Here is a 24511-nt window from a genome sequence, read left to right as displayed (position 1 = left end):
CACATACAATACTACGATATACCACAAAGCTTCAATACTGCTCTATGGTCATCCTGATTATTTTTTGGACCACACCAAGTTTTGCTGGAGAAAACTAAATCAAAATAAGAATTCTTCTTTATTCTTATTTCTTATTTTCTTAGAATTCTTCTAATTCTTCTTGTTAACATTTTGTTAACATATTTGTAATATGTAATAAAGGACCACTTGGTATAATGAACAATTTTTATTTAAAACATATTTGAACATGCATTTTTACCACAACTCACCATCCTTAGCATCCTTTAACAATCTCAGCTTAGTCTAAACTTTAACTTTTTTTACATCATGCATACAATCTGTTTCCGTTTGCTCTTCCTTGGTGAACTGTTTTCCTTACCATCTTCTAGATATGTCATTTTGAAATTATCTTTTTTCAGGTCTTCACTAAGCTTTAAGTGGAGCTACATTAGATTAGATTAGCCTGGCTAGATGGCTCAGTGGCTAAGATGCTGAGCTTGTCGATCAGAAAGGTCAGCAGTTCAACAGTTCGAATCCCTAGTATAGGTCTCCTGCGTGAGCAGGGGGTTGGACTAGATGACCTCCAAGCTCCCTTCCAACTCTGTTACTGTTATTATTATGTTAAGATCTATTCTCCTTGCAGTGTTGACTTTTCATATTGCTTTTTTTAGGAACACCTATTTATGCATGTTTCCTTTTTCCACTATATTCTTCTGCTATGGAATCCTACTTATCGTTGATCTGATTTACTGAAAACTGCTTTATTAAAAGATATGCATTGAGAATGTATCAACTACATTCAGTTTCCATCAATATCAAAAATTCCAGCTTTATATTGCATCTCTCCTAATGTTACTGATACTTCATCAACAAATCTCTTTGGATTAGTACCAAGTGAAGGATAGCTGATTCTCCAGTGTCCTCTTCCATCCTCTGAAATAAATAGTTGTCACCAAGCCAAATCAGCTGAGGCAGCAGCACAAGGCACCCTTCTGGCACAGGGAAGTAAATGTCTCAGCTTAGAGCTCAGAATTATTGATAAAGTAGAACAGAAGTTTAAGCCATGATGAATTCATATCAGACTGAGCTGGAAAACTGCACTTCATATTTTTGCTGTTATAGATTTGTCTACAATCTGCCAATACATATTTTCTGTAAGGCAGTATAAATTATGGGTTATTAACTATAAGAAACCAGAAGGCTATATATTATGCAGTTTAAGGCATTTAAGTGCTGTCACCAAAACACTCAAGACTAGCGAGTCCCAAGTTTCTCAGAAGATCAAAGGTAATCCATATTGCATTTAAACCAGATCCAGATTCACACTTTCGATTAGGTATTTGTGCCGATCTCATGACTACTGCTCTTCCAGGGTAAGAATGCTTTGTTACTAATATTTGTTTAATTAGGATAATTAATTACAGCTTAACTGAAGATTTTTTTTTCATATTACAGACCTCACAGAGATTTCAAAGGCAATGCTGTAAGTTAATCTTTTAAAGTAAAAAAAAAAAAAACCTGGCTTTAAGATGAAGTCAATAAATTTTCAATTAATAACATGCTTACTTTGATGGCTGTTCAGTAATTCACTTTCTTACTAGTTCATAAATTTCTTAGTTCAACTTCTGGAATTTTGAGAAGAGTACTTCTGCCATGGGAAACTTTGTCCTAAATCTGCTCTGCTGCCAATAAACCAGAAGAGCTAACTGTCTGATAATCCTCCCACACTACAATGTTTAGGTATCTGCAGTCAACCAGTGAAAGTTTAATTTGTTCCGCTAATGGCACAGAAAACTATTCAGAATTATTCACTATAAGTCTAACTTCGGCTCCTTTCTATCATATGTACAAACTTTAAATCATTCTGAGCTTGTTAACTCAAGCTGTTTTATCTTTCTTTTTGATCCAAAGCATAAACAATATAACAAGAGCTAAAGATAATCTGGATAGAATTGCATCTACAAGCAAAAAAAAAAAAAAAAAAAACCAATAAAATATGCAAAACCCATAGGACAAAAATAATATTTATTTCGACTCTAACATTCTTTATGTTTTTCATAGATTATTTTTAAATGTTGATCTTGAGCCAAACAAAATGTTAGCCATATCTTATAAGATCTAGGTGTATTTAAATAAATGTAGATGGCAAGAGTAAGAGTAAATTAAGCATATACTTTGAATGTGATTCTTAGCATATCATCAAGTACAATCACTATACAATCATTGCTTCAATATTTTTACATGTCCAATTCATTTTTTAAGGTTATTTCCTGTTGTTATTTATGTACTTTACCACTCGAAGTAAAATTTGAAGAGATATAAATGATTTTGTTTTTTTTAAAAAAAAGTCATATAGTTCATTTTTAAGGCAGTGTTGCCAATAAAAACACTAAAAACTTTAGCAAAATTTGAACCACATATTGATTTGAAGCTGGTTACTTTCCTTGTGGAAAGCCAGCAAGCTTAATTAATAAACACATCAAAACTAAATTCACTTTTAACATATGGATAATCCAGATGCCAGAATGAAAACTTTACCTCATGTGGGTCATCATTTGATTCTAGTTAAAGTAGAATCGGATTAAGCTGCTGGCAAAACAAACAAACAAATCCTTCTCCATGCTCTAGGATTTTGTCACTATTGCTTGTCAAAACATATAGACTGATTTATCTAGCCAAGTGCCAGGCCACATCAAATAAACTTCAGCACCTTTAACTGCAGTAAAGGCATTTTCTTCATCAGAAACACTGAAGGAGCAGCCAAAAGAACATCAATAGGAACAGATACAGTCAAAGTAGTAGATTTTTTTCTCCATCATTCATCTCTGTAAATATTCTGCACTATTTAAGTTAAATAATGTTTAGTATATATTGCACATATATACAATAAGTAAATAACTGAATTTGTTTCTCCCCTCCCATTTCCTCCCCATTTCTTTTATACATTCATACATTCATTTCATTCATACATACATTCATTCACTTATATATTTTGTGTTTCCAAACCACCCAGCTTCTTCAAAGAGCAATTCTGGATGGTATGCAATATAATTTGATATATAAAACAACATATAAAATTAACATTAAAACATTACATTGACATAAGTTTAAAAATTTTAGAATTATAAGATTACGATATTATAAAATTTCAGAAAGATAGAAAATTCTAAGATGGCCATTTAACTAACATTAGTTAATACCGGGGGGGGGGGGGGCTCTTATGGAGACAGACAGCCCCACCCGTGCATAGTCCTCTATGCCCACTCTTGCAAGGTCCCAGAGCCATGTTTTGACTCCTATTCGGCAGGCCAGAAAAGTGGGGGGGCCGTCTCACCTCTGAAGGCAGGATGTTCCATAATGTGGGTGCAGCAACAGTAAAGGTTCTTTTCCAAGACTCTGCCAATTGAAATTCTTTGATAGATGGGTTTGCAGCCTTCCCTGCCTGATTGATAGGATGGGCTGATGTGACAGGCAAAGCCGGTCCCATAGGTAGCCTGGCCCCATGCCATATAGTGACATGGTGATAAGTGATAACTTATCTTGCTTTGGACCCAAAAGCAAACTGGCATCCAGTCCAGGTCATGGAGCAAGGGCATCATATGTGCTCTTCTTTGAGCACCCAATATGGCTTACATGGCCACAGCTTTTCCCCATTGGACTGCATTTCTTACTATATCCACAAGCAAACTCTGCACGTTTTCATCTTTGCACCTAGAAAATCTTTGAGACAACAATATACTTATTCTATTAGGCCAGAGAAGGTGAGTTGAATTTGACTGGGTCTTTGTAACAGTTTCATTAACATCAAAAGTAGTTTTAGCTCAAATTGGCACACATCTGTTGGATTGCAGAATTGCACTTTTTTGACCTACAGTACATAAAATTGCTCAAATGATTTAAATTTTTTAACTGGGGATTTTATTAATGTTGATCATATATCCCTTCCATATGAAATTATACACACCTCCTGAATATATGTATTAACAGCTGCACTGTCCTTCAATAGAACAGTGTAGTTCGTTTGCAACACATGTCTGCTGGGAAAGATGAGATCATACAGAATGCAAATTGAAAAAGGAAATAATAACGAACAATATTAAACCAAACATCACAAAATGTCATAATTCTAACGTTTTAATTCATGTACAGTATTTAGTTTGTTTTCTTTGTTGTTTTCATTATAAGAGTAATCCAATGAAATATTGTAATGTTATTTTTCTAACAATACAAAAGTAACTACAGAAAGACTCTAAAACAAAACTCAGCCACTATTTGGACAACTTCTAAGGAATATTTTTCCTAGTTCTGGTTTTTCATTAGTATAAACTATGTTAACAGTATCTCTTGATATCAGATGCTCTGAGATTCTTGCTTAAAGAATATTTGTATATTAATTATATTGTTTTGGTTAAATGAATTTTTTTGCCAAATAATCTGAGACATTCATTGTTGTATTCATATTTAATTTTTTGTCCAAATGTGTTGTTCTGGGTATTATTCTGGATACGTTTATCAAAAGTGACATCTGTCACATTCATCTATAATTAGGTTCAAGTTAGTGAAGGAGTCACTTATATTTTTAGACAGTCACAAAGAAAGGGCAATGAAATTCACACATTGGAAATAATGAATCTAGTAAGTAATTAATCTGAGCACATTTTCCTGATGTTGAAAACTGCAGGCAACAGCTAGTAGCTGACTACCCACTGGAACATTTTCCAGCTGTTTCAAGCAAAGACTTTCAAAATGCATGCATACATCCTATTTTCCCAGGATTTCAAAGTCCACATGCAGGCTGCTGCTCAGCTATTATAAATGAGTAATTCAAGTAGGGCATGACTGTGTCTTGCATTAACTTGATAAAGATGTTTCACTCCAAATGCATCAACGTTTCTGCTACGCTAACCCTTTTGAAGAGGGCAATTGCCTCTCATTATAGCTAAATAATCGTTTTAGACATAAGATGTAAAGCTAATTCAGATTGTTTTTTGAATTAACTTTTAATGTTTCTAAGAAATCTGAATTTCTTTTGAAAATGTCTAATTTTCTAAATATCAAGTATTATAATTTTATGTATTAAAGGTCAGCTATTTTTTAGGACAAATCTGCATTTCACAGCTTTGTATTAATTTTACAATATTTTAATAATACGTGTTATATTTTTAATGATCACTATTTTTAAATATTGTTTTACTCAATTATTGTATGCCACACAAAATCGTTCCTTGTGTAATAGGTGTAGATATAAATTTGATAGATAAATATTAAGCAAATTATTTATTTGTTATTAAAATATTTACCGGCTTTTAGGTGCACAGAAGTTTCACATTTCCTTCCATTCATCTACTACCAAAACTTTAGCGTGAAAGGCATATTCCCCAGCCAGCATGTTGGTTGTAAACAAAATGGATGTTAAAGATAAAAATAAAATCAAGATAAAATTATTTCAATTTTGAAAATACAGTGTTGAATTTGAGGCTCTACCCCATTTCAAGGAAGGGATGTGAACTGTAAAGTCCAGTTTTCTTTTGCCCAGAGAAGTGGTCTTATCCCACACCCTTAACCAAGGGACATTATACAGCAGGGGTGTCAAACACAATTTCATTGAGGGCCAGATCAGGATTGTGTTTGACCTTGAGGGGCCAGGAGGGGCGTGGCCAGGAGGGGCATGGCCAGCTCAATGTCACTCGTGTCAGGGGCACTTGTGGTGGCCCAAGTGCTCTGAAAGCCAAAACAGGCTCCTCGGTTTCAGTTGTGATAGCTTCCTGCAACCCTCTGCCAACGAAAACAGAGTTGGGAGTGCCACCCACAGCCCTCACGAGCTTCATTTTCGGCTGTGACGGCTCTGTTTTCACTGACAGAGGCACCGCGGGCTGGTCCTTTGCTGTTTCCAAGGCGGCCCTGCGGCCCAGATCTAAGCAACCTCTGGGCCAGATCCAGCCCCTAGGCCTTGAGTTTGACACTCCTGTTATACAGCATTTTGTTGTGCATAGCAAAGGATGGGGGGAGAATTCCAAGTTGCTCTGTTATCAGTTCCAGGATTGTACAACCCAGGCATGATAAAACCATACCCGTCTAGAAAAAAGGTTTATTTTTATAATGTTACAATACAAAAATAACTTTCTTCTGCAGTAAACATTAGTTTCATACTTTTTTCTCCTATACATTTATTTTTTTAGTCTTATCTTACCTCTGTATCAACCTTTGCATTTCTAATATACCTATTAATTATTCTTGTTTTTAACCCTTAATCTAGCCTTTTCCCTTATACAATTAATTATATTTATTCTATTTTCTTTCCTTAATATTCTCTTAAAGACACCAACAAAAATTTATTGCACTCTTTTTCATACTGAATGTGTCTTGTCTCTGTCTAATTCTAGCCTTCTCTCTCTCTCAGTGCTGGCCCAAGCTCTAAAGACCTGGCCCTCTGACTTTGCTCCCTTGGCACACCACAGCCCACAATTTTTGTTGCCAACAATCTCCAGGTATTTTTTGGCTCAAAAAAGAGTTAGGAGCTTCGGTGATCCAAATATACAAAAGTTATTTCTACCTTAGATGTAGATGTAAATTCCAGGAAGGATTGACCACTTTATTGGCATTATCAATGAAAAGAAAATATCTTTCTCAAGCCTGTTATTTATGCTAAGGAAAACGTACTGTCGCAGCCTGATGGGCAATGCTCTAATGTCTCTGCACCTGGGCCATCTCATTATTTGTTTTCTCCTGAAATAATCTCTATCCTCCAATATCAAGATTCTCAGTTTAAAGGCTTGGATTTTTATTGAGATCCAAAGAACATAATTAAGCACAGCAACACAAAGCTCTCTCTCTTGCCATGGTTCTTGAGGCATAGTTGACACAGTGTTTATCTACTTCTTGATTGAGTCTGGCTAGATCTAGTTCAATAAAATACTTCAAATGTCAGAGCTTTTACAAATTTGTCCTATAGAAATCTGATATATTACATATATAATTTCAGTTATAAACTTAACTAATTTATGCAGCATCTCTTTTTCTTGTCCTCCAAGGACATCCATACATTCTATTACAAGAATTCCTAGGAAACAATCAGACAAGAGAGAGGGAGGAGCCCTCAAAGACTTAATGATCAGAGAAAAAAACTTAGGAAAAATCTGCTCTAATTAATCAGGTGGTTAAAAGTAGTGAGAGGACATTTGTACATTCAGACTTGCAAGTTTTGATTAATGTACCCTTACAATAAAGTAAATTTAGCTCATCTAGTTGTGTTTCTTGACTGGTTTACTTGAAAAGACTGGCAATTGCTTAGCAACAGCAATCCCAGAGATCCCTTTTGCCACTGTTAAATAAGAATCATGGGTCATTAAGCGAGGATCTCCTCACAACTTTTGTTGGCTTCCAACAAGCAAAGTCAATGAGGAAAGCAGAAGGAAGTTGCCAGTCTCAGCCACGTCACAAGAAGGCTGGCAGAGAGGTAAGTGGATGCTGTAGGGTGAGAAAGGGCACATGACAATGGTAACTGAGGTTTGGTGTGAATACAGGACTCGGGATAGCTGCTGAGGCTGGGCAAATGTGTACAAGGTGCTCAGGTGGTAGACTTGGCACAAGTGCAGCGGGGCTGCTGCTGGGTGAGGGAAGACGGAAGATGATGTGCAGGTAGTCATTGAGGCACACTGCAAGCACAACAAGGGAGGGGTGGCTGCTACCAGATGTGCGGGGGTATGGGATGGCTGCCGAGGCATGGCATGAGTACAGCAGAGTGTGGCTGGTGGTTGTGTGCCAAAACAGCACAAGCACAGTGCAGCAGGATATGGCTGTTGCCAGATAGGCAAGGGTGTGTAAGTGACTGTTGCAGGTTGATGGGGTTCTGTGGGTACCACAGCCAGGCTTCTTAGAGGAAAAACCTGCAGAAGTACATGTGATTTACAAGAGTCACTTGTGAGCTTCCCTGCCAGTTTTCTCGTTGACTTTGTTTGTAGGAAGCTAACAGGAAGGTCACAAATGGTGATAACATGAAATGGGACCCTGCAACCATTCCATGGTCTAAGCCGATTGCCAAGCATCCAAATTATAATTATATGACCGATGGCAGAAACTTTCAAGACCAGTTTTAAGTACCATTCATTCTACGCCATCATCGTTTCCAATGACAGCTGAATGAGTCATTCAGTTAACCAAGGACTACCTGTATTTTGAAACCTAGAACTTTGTTCCTTCAATATACAATCTGATATCTGATATCCTTTGAAGGGGATATTCCAACTTCTGAATCGACTGTGGCTTCATCAGGGAAGGAGAATGATATTGAAATTTCATAATCATAACCAACAGACAAATGGAAGGGGAAGAATCAAGAGGAAGAACTAAATACCAGTTCTTGCAACTGATCAGATTTGATGGGCAGCTGTGATTTTGATGTAAAGAACTGAGACTCTTGTTGAACTTACAAAATTTCTTTGATTATAAAAATGGCTCTAGATACATGTGGTAATTAGGAGTCATAAAGGAGCACTTTTTTTGGAACAATTCTAAAAGCAGGATCAATATTAATGGAATAACTACTAAATGCTATCTATGATGGTGAGTAGGATGGAGAGCAATTATTACTTGCTCAATCTCAAACATTATGCAGGAAAAAGTGGAGCAAATACTACAAGCAATCTATTCTAGCTGCATCTGGATCAAGCATGGGGGATTTAGTATCCATATTATGAAGAGCAAGAGAGGGGTTTTTTTTAAGTGGAGTCTTAGATCCTATAGATTACTCCATGATATCCCCTTCTGAGGCAGTTATAAAGGTTTGGGAAGATTAGTTAAAATCTATTACAAATCCTGTCTCACTAGAATTATCGGAAATATCTTTTTTGTTAGTAGGGTATCATAACAGACCCTTGAAAGCCTGCCAAAGTAATTCTCTAGCTCAACTTATACTTAGGATAATTAAATATAAGTGGCGTTACTATGAGTCTCTTTCTCATGTTTCCCCACTTCTCTGGATTCAGGCATCTGTAACAGACATTTCTGGTGTCAAGGCTATTGAAATTGAGAGTTGTTTAATGTTTGATTGTATTAAGGCCAGTGCCAACTTAACTATTGTCATTTTCTGTAGGCCATTTCCAGAGTAAGGCTCTAAGGTGAGAAGATAAATTATAGTCTGCTTGCTTTATAAAATTTGATAGTGCTGACATGGGTCACTAAATGATATGTATACAAACATGAGAGGCCAGTAGGTTGTTTGAGAGTGAAGGTTTATTGCTGCATTTGACATCTTTTCAAAAGGAGGTCTATAGAGCCACGGGAGGAGGGGTAGAGTAGCACTCCACAGGCAATTTGATTTTTTTTTTAGATAGCAAAACAAAAATGGGGAAAAACCCTTCCCTAATAATAAAATCAATCTCATGAAGAAAAATAAACCATAAGACTACATAAATTACAAAAAGTTCTAAATTATGTTTTGCAATCCGAAACAGCTGGATTCATATATGATAAGCCAACAAACCACAATGTAGCTTACCCTAATATGTAAACCCAGTATAGGCATTAATCATGGGTTTAAATGATGTATTTAATCATGTCTCAATTATAGGAAATGAAACAGAAAATTCCAACTCTGCGCCTCTAATTGCAACTTTGGAAAGAAAAAACACAGAAGAATTTTGGAAGCAACCTTACAATATTTATTTATTTGAAGCTCAAATTAATATCTGCATGTAATGTACATGTCTGTTTCTTCCTGCTTCTTCTTCTTCTTTTAACTAAAGTTGCTCAATTTATCTAGATCTTATATGGACTAGGACTGTGGAAATTCAGAATAATAACTCTAAATCTTATACAAGCAGAACTCTCTGTGATTCAGGTAGGAGACCCTTACTTTCTATTTAAGCCTGAAAATGTACAACTAACTTCGGAAGTCAAGTCACTAATGTGACTCACACTAAAGCAATGAACCATCCAAATGCAAACAATCCAAAAATGAAACAAGGAATATACTACTTCAATTAAAAAAAGATTTTAAAAAAGTCATGAAATATAATTAGTTATAATTATGTAATGTAACTTGTGTTACATCTGAATAACACAACTGAATCAAAGAGCAAGACAAAAATCAATAAAATAAGTAAAAAAAATTTATGGTAAGAACATGGTAAGAATTTTCATGGTAAGACAAAATCACAACCATGAACAAAAACCATATAACACAGCAGGTGGCAGCTAAGGTCAAGAGAACCATTACACAATTATGTCCATTCATGCACCAGAAAGTCCTTCAGTCATTCATTGAACTATTGTAATGTGCTTTACATGGAGTTTCCTTTGAAAACCAGCTCCCTCTGCACTGTATTTTTTTTATCATTTTTAACAACTTGATTGTTATCACAGATCTTGAGTTAAGATGATGATTGAGCCCCTTTGGTTTGGGATCTTTTTTGTCTTCTTCTGTTATAGGATCAATCTTGCTATCAACTATATTCCCTTTCTTTGATATACTACTACTTCACTACTACTTCAGCTTCAACAGCAATAATACACAATACCCGAAATAATGTTAAATATTTAATATTAATATTTAATATTAATATTAAACAATAAATAATAAATGCAATAATACATGGGCAAACAATAGATACAAACTAAATGTAAACCACTCCAAACTTGATTGCAGAAAATACGATTTCAGCAATAGAGTGGTCAATGCCTGGAATGCTCTACCTGACTCAGTTGTTACTTCCTCAAACCCCCATAGCTTCAACCTTAAACTGACTACCGTGGACCTCACACCATTCCTAAGAGGTCTGTAAGGGAGTGTGCATAAGCGCACTAGCATGCCTACCATCCCTGTCCTACTCTCCCCATTTATTTGTATTCATTTCATGTGCTTTTGTCCATGTTTATACTTATACCTGTTATCTCGTACATGTTTGACAAACTAAATAAATAAATAATAAAAATATATGTTGTTTCTTTTTCACTCCCTTTAATTAAGTTCTCGTGGAACTAGCCTCAAAATTAAAACATTAAATTTAGATTAAAATCTAATTCCCTACTTGTATCTTTGAAAGAAGTCCATATTATACAGACTTCTATATATAATATATTCTTATGAGTACAGAACACCAGAATAACATATGCAGCACAGGAAAGGAATTGTTTTCTACTTGCTACAGGTAGCTGCAAAACAATTCTAAAATAGTTATGGGCTTTTCAAACCATGAAAATATAGAAGTAAGTCTACAATTGGGGGGGAGTATTTACAGAAACATCCAAAGCCCATTTAGACAGTAGAAAAAAATTAATACCTGTAAAAACAACTGCAAGAATATAAGAATTCCTTACATAAATCTTTTGAACAGTTATAATAGAAATCTTAACTATGCTATTCTTTCTACAATGGTAAGATTTTGTTTTTAAAGTATTGTACTAAATTTGGTCTCATTACTTCTGATACCCCAATTTAATTTTTATAAACCTAAAATGCAAAATCTGCCAAATCACTATTTCCATAAGAAAAGAATATTGCATCATAAATATAGATCTATGACTTCACCCATAAGATCTGGCAAGAAAAGAACTTGCACATAATAAAAGACACAGTTTCTTCTCCCTATAAACGTCTCTAATAGCAACTCCAAAATATACAGCCTAATTCAGTAATGTACCATGTCAGAACACATATATAATAATCCAAAAATAACAGTTTGAATGTTTTTGCTTAGAATTTCATGTTAGAGATTTCAGGAATGTTTTCCTTAAAAAAATTATAATTAAACCCTGTCATCAGGAGCTGGTACCACATTATAGTTTAGAAAATTACTTCCCGAGCCAATTGAGGTAATCATAAGGCATTTTTCCTCCAGCGTGTGACTAATTTTCTATATGCACATGTATGAAAGTTACAAAATAACGGGGTGTTCTTCCTAGTAGGAAGACGATTCTTCAAGAAATATTATTACTGAGATTTTGTAGTTAACTCCTATTCATTACACCAGACCTCTGGATGCAGTTAATGCTGTCGTTACCATTTTTAATGTTTTAGCATGTTCACTTTCCATTATTACCAGAGTATTTGAGTATCAACTAGCTCTAGGAAATGCTTTATCAATATGTTTTCACACCCTGACATTTGAATCCATTTATAAATCTTCCTGAGATAGAAAAATAATTTAGAAGCTCACACTTTATTCCTGCAAAAGAATGACAATATACTCATCAAATTATTATTATAACTTGTTGTTAGTTGCAAAGTCATGTCCAACCCATTGTGACCTCATGGACGACATTCCTCCAGGCCTTCCTGTCCTCTACCATCCCCCGGAGACCATTTAAACTCAAGCCGACTGCTTCAGTGACTCCATCCAGCCATCTCATTCTCTGCCGTCCCCTTCTTCTTTTGCCCTCAGTCTTCCCCAGCATTAGGCTTTTCTCCAGTGTGTCCTTCCTTCTCATTAGGTGGCCAGAGTATTTGAGTTTCATCTTTAGGATCTAGCCTTCTAAAGAGCAGTCAGGGTTGATCTCCTCTAGGACTGACCGGTTTGATCGCCTTGCAGTCCAAGGGACTCGCTGGAGTCTTCTCCAGCACCATAGTTCAAAGGCCTCAATTCTTTTGACACTCAGCCTTCCTTATGGTCCAACTTTCACAACCATACATTGCAACTGGGAAAACGATAGCCTTGACTATACACATTTTTGTTGGCAGGGTGAAGTCTCTGCTTTTTAGATTATTATAACTAGCAGTTTTTAATAATAATTTCAATGAATTTTCAATTTTTAATTTCCCTTCACATTAAAAAAATATATTAAACCCAGGTGATTTGGGGGCCAGGGAACAGATCAATATCTGCTGGACTATTTAAATTTGATGGAGCTTAAAACATTTTTTTAATTTTGGGTTTGACCATGTTCCTGGATAAATACAATTCAATATATGACAATATCCAAAGTACCAGATTATCGTTATTCCTTTGATACCAGGCACTCAAAAATAAAATCACGTGAATAACGAGAAAGAGTTAGAATTATTGTATGCCATAATATAAGTATCCTGATATCCATGTTTTGGAACATATCATAATCTTATAAAATTATCCATTAAGATTAAAGAGAACTTGGCTCCTCTCTTCCCACAACTAGTTCATATGGAAAAGAGATCAACCTCCAACTTGTATATGTAACATCTTTAACATTTGCTCTCTTTCTGTGCTTGTGATTAAATGTAACATTTTAAAATCCCAAAGTTCTAAGAAAAGCATAAATCCTTGTCTCACAGCTGCTGTTTGACTCTGGAAGCACAGGCAAGCCTTAACCATCAAGAAATCCCAGCAGACTGAGCTGGAGAACACCTGTATCTCTTCATTTAGCTCCAATAACAAAGCATAAACTTCAGCATTACAAAAATAGTTGCCATGTTCAGCTGCAACTACATTTTGCTCCTAATTCCCGTGAACAAAAATGCTAAGAGCATGAAATCATTGAAACAAGTTCTGTCATCAGAGGGATAAGATTTTTTTTCTTTCTTTTTTGGAGCAGAAATCCAGTGGGAACATGATAGAAAATCAGCAACAATTACACATAATGTATGGAGTGAAATCCTCAGGGAGAGAAGAGGAAGTGTAACAGGATAGATGAGTATAATTTTTATGCTTTATGCCCAAACCATAAATGTGAATTGTCTTTAATTAAAAATTCTTCAAGATAAACTATTTTTAAAATTGTGTGTGTGCATGTGCATGTGTGTGGGTGTTATGTACTAGTGATATAAAATCATTATTTTGCCAACCAAACTCTATTTGAATGAATTCCATCTTTGACCAAAAGTTGAAATGAAAAAATGACAATTTCATTTTATCCAAACTTCAATACTAAGGGGAAAAAAAGAATGAGGCAACCATACTGAATTTTATGCCCATCTCTTCCTTTCCAATTAACCCCACTGAAGAAAATTAACCTCTGCAACATATGGAGTATCAAATAACGTTGTTGCTGCTGTAATTTATGTTTCTGCAGATTTCAGTAAAAGAGTTGTCCTTTACTGGGTATAATGAAAGAAATATATAGTACTATTCTTAAATCTATAATACTATAGATTTCATCTTATAGTCAATATTTTTATTTATTCTATGCAATTTTTAAGAGGTGCAAACAAATTTATATGACTCATTGATTAAAAAAAAACATATAACCTTCATCATGAAAGAAGAATAAAATCCTTTTTATAACAAGACCTCCTACTAGACCAGGCATCTTGTAATCTTCTACATTTTACTCCTAAGCGCCCCTCAGCATTGGTCATGGTTGCTGGGGCTGCTGCCAGCAACATCTTGTTCCCTACAGCTGTCCTGGGCAGATTGGAGGGGGGTTCTTTTTGAGGGATGAAAAATGGGATTGAGTTGTTATAAAAGGAGTCAGTAAGAAAAAGGACCTTCTTTGTAAATTCTCAATTTGTTTTTTTTTCTAATTGACTTATCCGTTTATTATAAAATTCTTTCTGGAGATGAAACATTTTTTTCTAAATTTGTAGAATTCTGTTTATATCCTTCCTGGTTTATTTTCCCTTTGAATGAACAGAGGTCAAGCCAATTTTGAAATATGAACTATATAGGCAGTCCTCGAGTTATGACCATTGTTTAATGATGGTCCAAAATTACGGCCTCAGAAAGGATACTTTGTGGCCCATAAACACTTCCCACTGTCACAAAATACTGCATCACCATCACTGCAGTCACATGATCGTAATCTGGGTGATCTGGGTCACATGATCCTAATCTGGATCCTAATCTGGAGAATCTGTTGGCATTTACAAAGTCAATGGGGAAACCAGCAGGGAAGGTTGCAAGCTGCTGCCACTGCAGAGAGGAATCCAGTTTGTCTCTGGGGACTAGCTGAAAGAATTGCCTCATGAGGAAAGCCGAATACAACCTGAACACCTTTGGTAGGTAATTCTTTCAACCAGTCCCCAGAAACAACAGGAAGACGAAATCCGAGCAGAGAGCAGAGAGCCAGCTCAGTAAGGTATAGAATGCAGGGAGCCTTAAATGGGTGGGAGAGGCCTTGCGAGGCCTGGCACAGGTGAGCACATATGTGTCTTCACTCAGGGGCTAAAAATCCTGGTTGGGTTTTGGCAGGAAGGATTTTCAGCTCTTGAGCAGATCCTTCCAGGGTCTCTCCCACCCCTGAAGCATCCCATACTCCTTATCTGGGGATACATCCCCTTAAGAGCCCTGGTGGCACAGTGGTTAGAATGCAGTATTGCAGGCCAACTCTGCTCACAGCCTGGAGTTAGATCCCGATGGGGCTTAAGGTTGACTCAGCCTTCCACTCTTGTGAGGTCAGTAAAATGAGGACCCAGATTGTTGGGGAAAATATGCTGACATTATAAACCACCCAGAGTGTGTTGTAAAGCACTATGGAATGGTTAATGCTATAAGACTAAGTACTATTGCTATTGATAACCCACATAATCACTTAGTGACAACTGGGAGTGAAGGATTACGGGCATTGAGTGAAACCCTCACATGATGTCTTGCTAAATGACTTCTTCACTCAATGACCAGTATTCCAGTCCCAATTGTGTCATAAATCAAGGATTACCTGTAGAAGCATGTGGAATAAGTGTAACTGTCTTTAAACCACATCTGATGTTTAAATGAATTGACAAGAACCCAAATCTTTTTCTTGTATTTCTTCCCTGAACTGAACTGATAAATTGTTCCCTACAAAAATAGTGGAAAGAGCTTTCAATATCCAATATTTAACACCATAATGAACTACAAACAAAATACATGTGGCCCTAGTTATCTGTGGTCCCATTACCCACTGTTTTGTGAGTTGGTGGTTAGTATATACAGATCAGATCATTATCTATGGTAAAGGGTTTTGAATATCCATGATTTTTGGTGTAAGGTTCTGTTTGGAGGAGAATTTTTAAAATGTTTTTATATATTTTGCACATGAGCAAAATGGCAAACAGACCTTTGCATTATTTATGAAGTGTATCTTTTCAACATCCCATTATCTATGGTTTCATTATCCGTGATTGTTCAACTTTAACAAAACCCCAGCAAATAAAGAGAGCCACCTATATAATGAACATGAAACTTAACTAAATTCTGATTTATTCCAACAAATTAAATTTCTTATATTCCATCCATCATATTTTGCATTGGTTCAGTTCCAATACGAGTATTCTATGGCATTTTCTCTTTATGATATCATAAGGAAAAGGGGTCAACTGTTTCTTTAAATTCTCAATTTCTTAAAGTTTATGTCACCATAGTAACAGTGTGAGCAAAATATCTTTTTCAAAATTTGTTCATCATTCTGAACATTCCAAAGAATATTTAATCCCTTTAAGTCAGTGTTTTTCAAACTTGGCAACTCTTAAGATTTAACCAACCAGCTGATTTAAGTTAACAAATCTTTATGTAAACAAATTAAAAGTTTACATATTGCCTTGAAACATATCACAAAAGGATACTTACTTTTGGTATATTCCATACCAAAAATATTAATAATAGCAATAACAATCTATCTATAATGGACTTAATAAATAAAGTAGCACGGCTAGAAAGATGGATGCAATATCTAAATGAAAATGTCTAAGTTGGTCAAATGAAAAAGAAAAAAAAACCAACCCTCAACTTTTCCATTGAGATTGTAATGAATCTCGGTTTCTGAAACACATCTGTTTTCCTTGAAGCTCTCTTACATGCTCATAAAATTCTTCCATCTCCTTCTAGGTACATTTTTTCCAAGAATTTGACACTTACCAGAACTGAAGCTGTAATCCTTACACTGAGGGATCTGAATGGTGAAAGCTAACCAATCTGGAGCAAAGAGTGATTCTGGCTTTCTGCTTTCCTTGAGCCATTTGCTGTTGTGTAGATCTCTGGTATCGGATGGACCTTGTATTAAAGGGATACGCTTCTCCTTTCCGCCATCACCTGGATAGATGGTTAAAAAAATATTAAGAGTGCAAGGAAGAGATGTTGAACAGAATATAATAGCATCATGTATTACAGTTTAAAAAATCAGATAGTATAACTTTTTTCTATTAGTAAAACTAAAATAAAGCATTTGACATAAGACTTTGTTAATAATAACTATGTGTTAAACATCTATGGAGATTTTCAGTCATCCAGGTCCATGGTTGTCTCAAAGCTGCTTTTTCAAGAGGCAACTGGACTTTCTGTTAAGTTCATTGTAGATATAATTTTAATTTTTTATGCTTAGCTTTTGCACAACTAAAACTCTGTGTAACCACCGAGGTACAGTTCGTTAGCACTGATAGAAGTATTCTTATTGCAATGCTTCATCATCCAAATTTGTTTTCAAAAATAGAAATTAAGAAATAGATTTGATTCATAGGAACAATACCACATTCTTGTTTCAGTAATCCTCCTTGTGAAAAGCAAGACAAACTCTCCTAAAAGGGCCATCAACTTTTACATGGTCCAGCTGCACATACCTGGGGCTTTGGCACAAATTTTTATTGATCCGATGGTTCCAGAGGCACATTTGACCAGCAATGTGCTACAGTACTTCAATTCAACATTTTGGATTGAACCCTCAAGACTCGGCTGAGGATTCTTAGTTTTCACACCTAATAAAAAGAAAAATGTAAATGTACTAGCCTGTGAATTCAACATATTTATATTTTTTCATCAAGACATTTAAATATTACAAGTATTTACTTTCAATACACTCAGTTAACACAATAAAACTCAAAACGTAGCACTGTAAGTTAGCTGGATACATATACTTGCAGTTAACTTTCTGCTCATGTTAGACTTCTGTAAAGATTTGTTTCTCTAGCTTTATGTATAATTTCCCAGAGTTAAATCAATTAAAATAATAGATGACTCCTTGAAACCATTCAAATCAGTTACAAAATATAAATTAAATTTATGCAGCTGGGTAGCACAGCATGTAACAGAAGTTGTCATCCTTTTACGAAAACAATGTTGAAATTACTTGAGGTCAAAAGTGAAAATAGGTTTGGTGGTCTCTTTTTTTCTCCCTGCACGTCCAAGGAAGCCATTTGCCACAAGTGAAAAACTTACTGGCAGCTATTCCTGAAGAGAGACCTGAACTGTAACAGTGGGAGGTGTAACAGGTCAGAAGCACGGAACTCTGGCACAGTTGTACAAGGAAAGCTCAGTAAACACCCACCCACATTATATTGGGCTGTGGCCATTCATATTATTTCATCTTTTCTATGTTCAAAACTACCCTTATTCACTGTATTTGCAAAAAATAGTTTCAGCACCTGTTTTTAAAAAGTAAATAAATGTCAAAAAAAATTAATGGACCCCAATTCTTAATTGGAAGAAAGATTTTTTTAAAAACAGTCCACTTTGAAACAGAACCTTCTTTGTTGCATCTCATATTTACAGTTGGCTCAGCAGTCTTCGGTATAAAATGCAGTTCCGAAAAGGAAAAAAAAGCCTAACCATATCATAATTATTATTCTAAGTAATTTTTCTGATTCTTATGCTCATATTACCATACTTTATTCAGTCTCATACAAGCATTTTTTTAAAAAAATCAGAAAATAAATATTCCAATTAAAATTGGAAAGGGGTCTAGAAAAAATTTGCATTTACATATCTATATCTTCACTGATTCTTAAACATTGATAAAATTGTAAGAGTGCAACCTTATTTTCAAAGGTATGGATAAACATAAAAATTCTTTTTAAAACATTACTTTTAATGTTCTCTATATAAAACACTTCTTTGTGTATCATTACTTTGAAAAAAATAAGGTTTCCACATCTCAATGATACTGAACTATACCAGTTTTTCTCAACCTCCAACAACTTTAAGAAATATGAACTTCAACTCCCAGAATTCCTCAGCTGGCATAGACAAATACTTAGACCAGGGGTGTCAAACTCACGTCGCCACGGCAGCGTCACATGACTTATCATGACTTTTTCCCCCTTCGCTAAACGGGGCATGGGCATGGCCAGTGCATGACATATCTGGCCTGCGGGCCGGAAGTTTGACAGCCCTGACTTAGACCAAACACAATCTACTGAAAAAAAATGGCAACTTAAATATTCTGCCAAGCAAATAAATAGCCATTTACAACCAGAACAATGTCAACTTGATATTGGAAGATGAGCTCCTCCAGTTGGAAGAGGAAGAACAAAGTGTAAGAACAAACACCATTCAGTTTTCTATTGTGGCTCAGGCAGGATGGGCATGCTTCAGATCCTATTAGCAAAGAAACGCCACCGGAAGAGGCCTAGAAGACTTTCTGCCATAACGCCCACCTTATGGAACATTCTCCCACGGGACATCAGGATGGCACCAATCCTGCTGGCTTTCATAAAGAGCTGGTTCTTTGCCCAGACCGGGAGCCCCAAGTATGTGCAGGATATAGTTTAATGGTTAATTTAGTCATTATGATGGGTGCTTTATCCTCAGCTACTATGTATTTTAATGTTTGTATTATTTTAATTGTTTAATTTTTTTTTTTTTTTAAATTGTTCACTGCCCAGAATTACTTTGTTGAGATGAATGGACATAGAAAATAAATAAATAAATAAAATTCCCCCAATTAAATAAACTGTTCCCATTTATAAATAAACAAATAAATTGCTCCCAGCATCAGGAAGCAGTTAAGATACAGGCCACCACATTCTGAACTAATTCTTAATTTTGGTGTAGTCTTTAAAGGTAGCTCCACATAAACTATGCTGCAGCAGTCTATGCAGGTGGTGGTGAGAACATGAGTTACTATCCCTAGGTCCTCTTGTAGCAGGTAAGGATACAATTGATGCACCAGTTTGGGGCAGAGTATAGTCTAGGTAGTATCCTATAAACCTTCCCAGAGTTCATTCACAGGCCAAAAAGAATCCTAGATAACAGGGCTAGATGATACTCTGATGACCACTATAGATTTTATCCAAGTAGAGTCAAGTTTGTAGTGAATTTACTTTTGAAAAATGACAATCCCTCCTAAAACAAATAACATTAATTCTTAGTTCACAAAATAGCAGCTGCCTTGAGTACCTTAAAAAAAAAAAAAACCAAATCTGGCATCTTCTTGATTTACCAATACCAATTAAACTATTTCATTAGTTAATGATCTCATTTTCTCTACAATTCTAGACAATGCATTAGTCATTGGGAACACAGTATGCTCTACTATCACCACAAGTATAAATAATTAATACGACACAATTCGCTTCCAGGAATTCCTTTTTCATTTTTTAAAAAAACCACTCAGTTTTCTATTTGGCTTTTAAATTTTCAGTTCCAATTACTATTGATAAAATATATAATAAAAGTTCTTCCAGATTAAAGATGTAATATGAGGCTCAAATGTACTTGTTCTATTTCGAAAAAAACCTGAAGTTTTACTATACTACAAAATACTGCATAACAGATGTGGCTAGGAAGAATCACTTTATAACTTAACAAAACTATACTACTGCCAACTACACTTTGAACAAAAGGATGTACACTACTGATCCCCTTCCTTTCATCTTACCACCTGTTTCTGTAAATTTATTACATTCATTGTTTCCAATTTTAACAAACCACATAATGGCACAAAGGAAAATATGTCAACCCTGGAATTATTTGCTGTTTTTCTGTCTGGCTCATGCAAGACCTGCAGTCTGTTAAAAATGCAGACTGGGTCTTTTTTGTCTGACAATCACCAAACTGCACAAATTACTCTCTTCCTATTCACCTGTTTGCAGCTGAATTGCCAAGCTGGGGCTGACTTCAGCAAGCCCTACAGGATTGATGACATATGCTGCTGATAAACCATACAATATGAAGAAATTACAGGCCAACATCTTTGAAAGATGTATGTGCCAGAGCAAATTTCAATTATATATGGGCAGTAAGTAGAAAGTGTAACACGTTTGAAATGAAAAATCTTTCAGAAGTGCTAAATTTATCATTACATAAATGACAGGCTGTAGCATAACTTCACAAAGGAGATCCAAAATTCTATTTAAATCAGGTGTTTGAAAACTGTAAAAGCTCTTGGTCAAGAAAATAATGCTAAATAAATTTTAGCATCATTTTCTTACTTGATTTTATTTTAAAGGTAATCCTCAGTTACCATAGTTACCAACTACTCCTTCAGCAACTGTTATGATGATGTTGAAAAAAGAGATTTACAACCGGTCCTTGAACTTGTTTGTGGTTGTTGCAGCATACCTGCGGCCACTATTGTGATTTGGGTATTTAGCAATCAATGTGCATCTATAACAGTCACAGACTGCTGTGATCACATGATCACCATTTACGACCTTCACAGTCAGCTTCCAATAAACAAAGTCAATAGAGAAGCCGGCAGGAGATATAAATTGTAGTCATTGATGTTTCACTAAAGGACCATGTGTGATTCTCTTAACAACTACAGCTGGAATTGACGTTGTAAGTCTGGTGCAGTCAAATTATGCTTTTCTTTAAGATCAAGGCACTTAGCAACAGAGTTGCCAGTACAAATTTGTGTTCAGCAAATGAGGACTACCTGTACAAAATGTTGTGCATACTTGTGAAAAATTACCATGCATACACAACTGCAGACAATGTTGGAACTTTTGCCAATTAATTGATACACAAGTCCAATAACACCAGCGTTGGGAAAACCCTTCCAAATTGTCATGACATTTCAGTAAGGAAGTCTGCAAGAAATACTGCATGTAAACATTAGGTTATGTAATATACCTATCCAAAGTTCTTTTTTTATGAATATATCAATCTAATAATCATGTTCTGATTATGTCATAAAAATATGCATCCTTCAAAGCCCCACGCTGAAATAAAATGTAAAGAATAAGAGCTCAGAAGTTGGAACAAGCATTAACCACCCCAAACTCAATAAGACGACAAAGCTGGTAATGTAGTAGAACACATTTCATTTTCACATTTTAGAGCTCTTAAAATGAATTCAGCAAAGGATGCCAAACTATAAGAAAAAGGCTGTATAAATAAAATAAATAGGAAAAAGCTATATACAAAAAGAAATCCTTACAATATTATCCACTTAATAAATATATTAAATGTTAATTAAAATATTTACTGTTCTCATTCAATGAACTGATGTTTATTTTAAAAGATTTTAGTCATGAGAATTCTATAATTCCATAATGAGAACTTCATAATTCTGACAACAAGGATGTATACAAGATTATCTTTCTATTTGGTATGAAGTCAGTTGGCAGTCTTACATCCATGCAATGCCACATAAACCCCAGCTGGCATCTCATGCTCTCAGAGATACAAACTTCAAACCCAGAAACATCCTTATTTGCAGCATTGCCAGGATAATTTTGTCTACCATTCACACCACTGTTATTGTCAGGCTGCAGGTGTGCATGGTACATAAACATACAGCTGTAACCAAGCAAGCCAAGTGAAATGCATAATGAAAACCTCAGCAGCTGTTTAAAATCCAGAGAGAACAATATGAGTTAGTATTTTTGGAAAAGCAAGGATGGCAAATTTATGATTATCCTACCCTTCCAAAATAGCTTCTGGGTTGTGTCATTTTTATGTCATGTCTAGTTATTATTTTTTTTAAAAAACAAGTTTTTAAATACTAGGAAAATAGTGAATGTTTTATAACACAAAAGTAGCTTCATATGTAAAATAAGTTTTATTACATGCAAAATGCTAAACAAGATTTCATGCTAGATTTCATTATTTATTTATCAAATTTATTGCTGCCCCTCTTACCACAGGGTAACTCATTAAGTGTACTCATTATAGCACCACAAATCATAAATTGTTATCATGTTTTGCTATGTTCATTGTAACATTTCTCTCTTTTCTCTATAGTTTCAAGTCAGCTACCTTACACAACAAACTTGCACATTTTTGGTATAAATATATAAAACCAAGACTTACAAATGGCATCCTTGCTTTCACAGCAGAAAGACAAAAATTACCCTGAAATCTCCTATTTATAATGCTAATTCCACTGGGACATATTCTCAACAGTTTTGTGTTGTTTTCTTTTTTAATTGTGTTTCCGATTTTTCTAGGAAAGGTTTTTTTTTTTAAGGAATGGTATTTTTTCACCCTGCCAGCAGCAGGAATGAAGTCACCTACAAATAAATCCTAATTAAGAAGATCCAGCAAACAAATATGTATAAAGTCACTCACTCACTCAAATTCATGAATATTAGATTATGCCTACTAAAATCATTTAGTAACAAAGCCTATTGCTCTTTTCTCATCCACACAATGCCCACACAGAACCTATTAAACTCTTTCTAACCTAAAGTGAATCACACTTCATCTCTATAAATGTGTCCAACAAATTAAGTATCAAGCCCTGAGACAGACTATTGTAAGGGTTTATATTTATTTAGTACGCAGTAATGGAAAGTCAGTTTGGAAATAATGATTGCAACATATATTGAAAAATCTACCTGAAATTCCAATTTGAAAAGCTGAATAAACTACAATCATGAGATTAAATTAATAATGGCAAGATTCACAAGATAGATGTGCAGAGAAAAAAATCTGAGCTATGAAAATTTTTTGGATTCTTAAATCAATGGCAAGCATGACAGAGGCAAAGATGATGTTGGAAATGGTGATTCCATGATGTCATGACACAATGATGCAACTTACTGTATATATTTATATCAGACACAAATACGAAGTGGGATCTTTTAACATGACAATGTCATGAAATGTTATTATTGTAACATCACTGCAACTTGTTATGAATCATAATATCTTGAACAAGAAAACCCAGGCTCAAATCCACCATCAGTCAAAGGAAGCTCACCAATTCTAACAGCTCATGACATTGCTCCAACAGAGAAGCAATAGCAATAGCATTTAGACTTATATACCGCTTCATAGTGCTTTACAGCACTCTCTGAGTGGTTTACAGAGTCAGTATATTGCCCCCAATAATCTGGGTCCTCATTTTACTGATCTCAGAAGAATGGAAGGCTGAGTCAACCTTGAACCCATCAGGATCAAACTCCAGACTGTGGGCAGAGTTAGCCTGCAATACTGCATTCTAACCACTATGCCACCAGGGCTCATAAATCTAAATATGTAAATCTGCTTTCATTTGAAACTGCAAGGATCTGCGCTCCAGTCATGGGCACTACTGGCCAAACTCTCAAGCACAGTTACCTTAAAGGATCACAGCTCAATCAGACAACAAAGATACAATACAATCCCTTCAGAGAGAGGAGTAAGCCCACTGTATACTACACACTATCTTATACCTTCCTATAACAGCATATCATCCTTCATCAACCTAAGAGAGCTAGGCTGGTGTTGGGGCGCAGAATATCTAGACCTTTCTTTCATCCAAAGGAATGACAAGAGTTAAGATAAAAACTTACTGTTTCCTGGCTAGGATTCTATGATTAAAGCAACTGCTTTACTCTGCCTAATGTTAGGAAAAACTCATGTAGTATCACTCACACTTTTTTTTTAACTTTCTTAAACATTTCCAAGACAGAACACATATTCCAGCACATGCTATTTTATTTACTCAATTATGAAGTGACTGGATTTTCCAAACACTCAGT

The 24511-nt window shown here is 35.3% G+C and overlaps 1 protein-coding gene across 2 annotated transcripts in view; it reads right to left on the bottom strand.

Moving 5' to 3' along the window:
• VPS13B (vacuolar protein sorting 13 homolog B) overlaps positions 1-24511 on the bottom strand; it is a 328745-nt gene that overhangs the window by 242146 nt on the left and 62088 nt on the right. For both annotated transcript variants that reach the window (XM_034422515.2, XM_034422516.2), the window contains exons 18-19: positions 17444-17578; positions 16746-16919 (exon numbers count right to left, since the gene is read on the bottom strand). In XM_034422515.2, coding sequence (XP_034278406.2) covers positions 16746-16919; positions 17444-17578 — 309 coding nt within the window. The remainder of the gene's footprint in view (positions 1-16745; positions 16920-17443; positions 17579-24511) is intronic.

Source organism: Pantherophis guttatus, chromosome 3 (assembly GCF_059756535.1).
Source record: "Pantherophis guttatus breed Tessera chromosome 3, ASM5975653v1, whole genome shotgun sequence".
Taxonomy (NCBI): Eukaryota; Metazoa; Chordata; class Lepidosauria; order Squamata; family Colubridae; genus Pantherophis; species Pantherophis guttatus.
The sequence above is the reverse complement of the archived record's forward strand: the minus strand, read 5'-3'. Positions and strand labels throughout refer to the sequence as shown.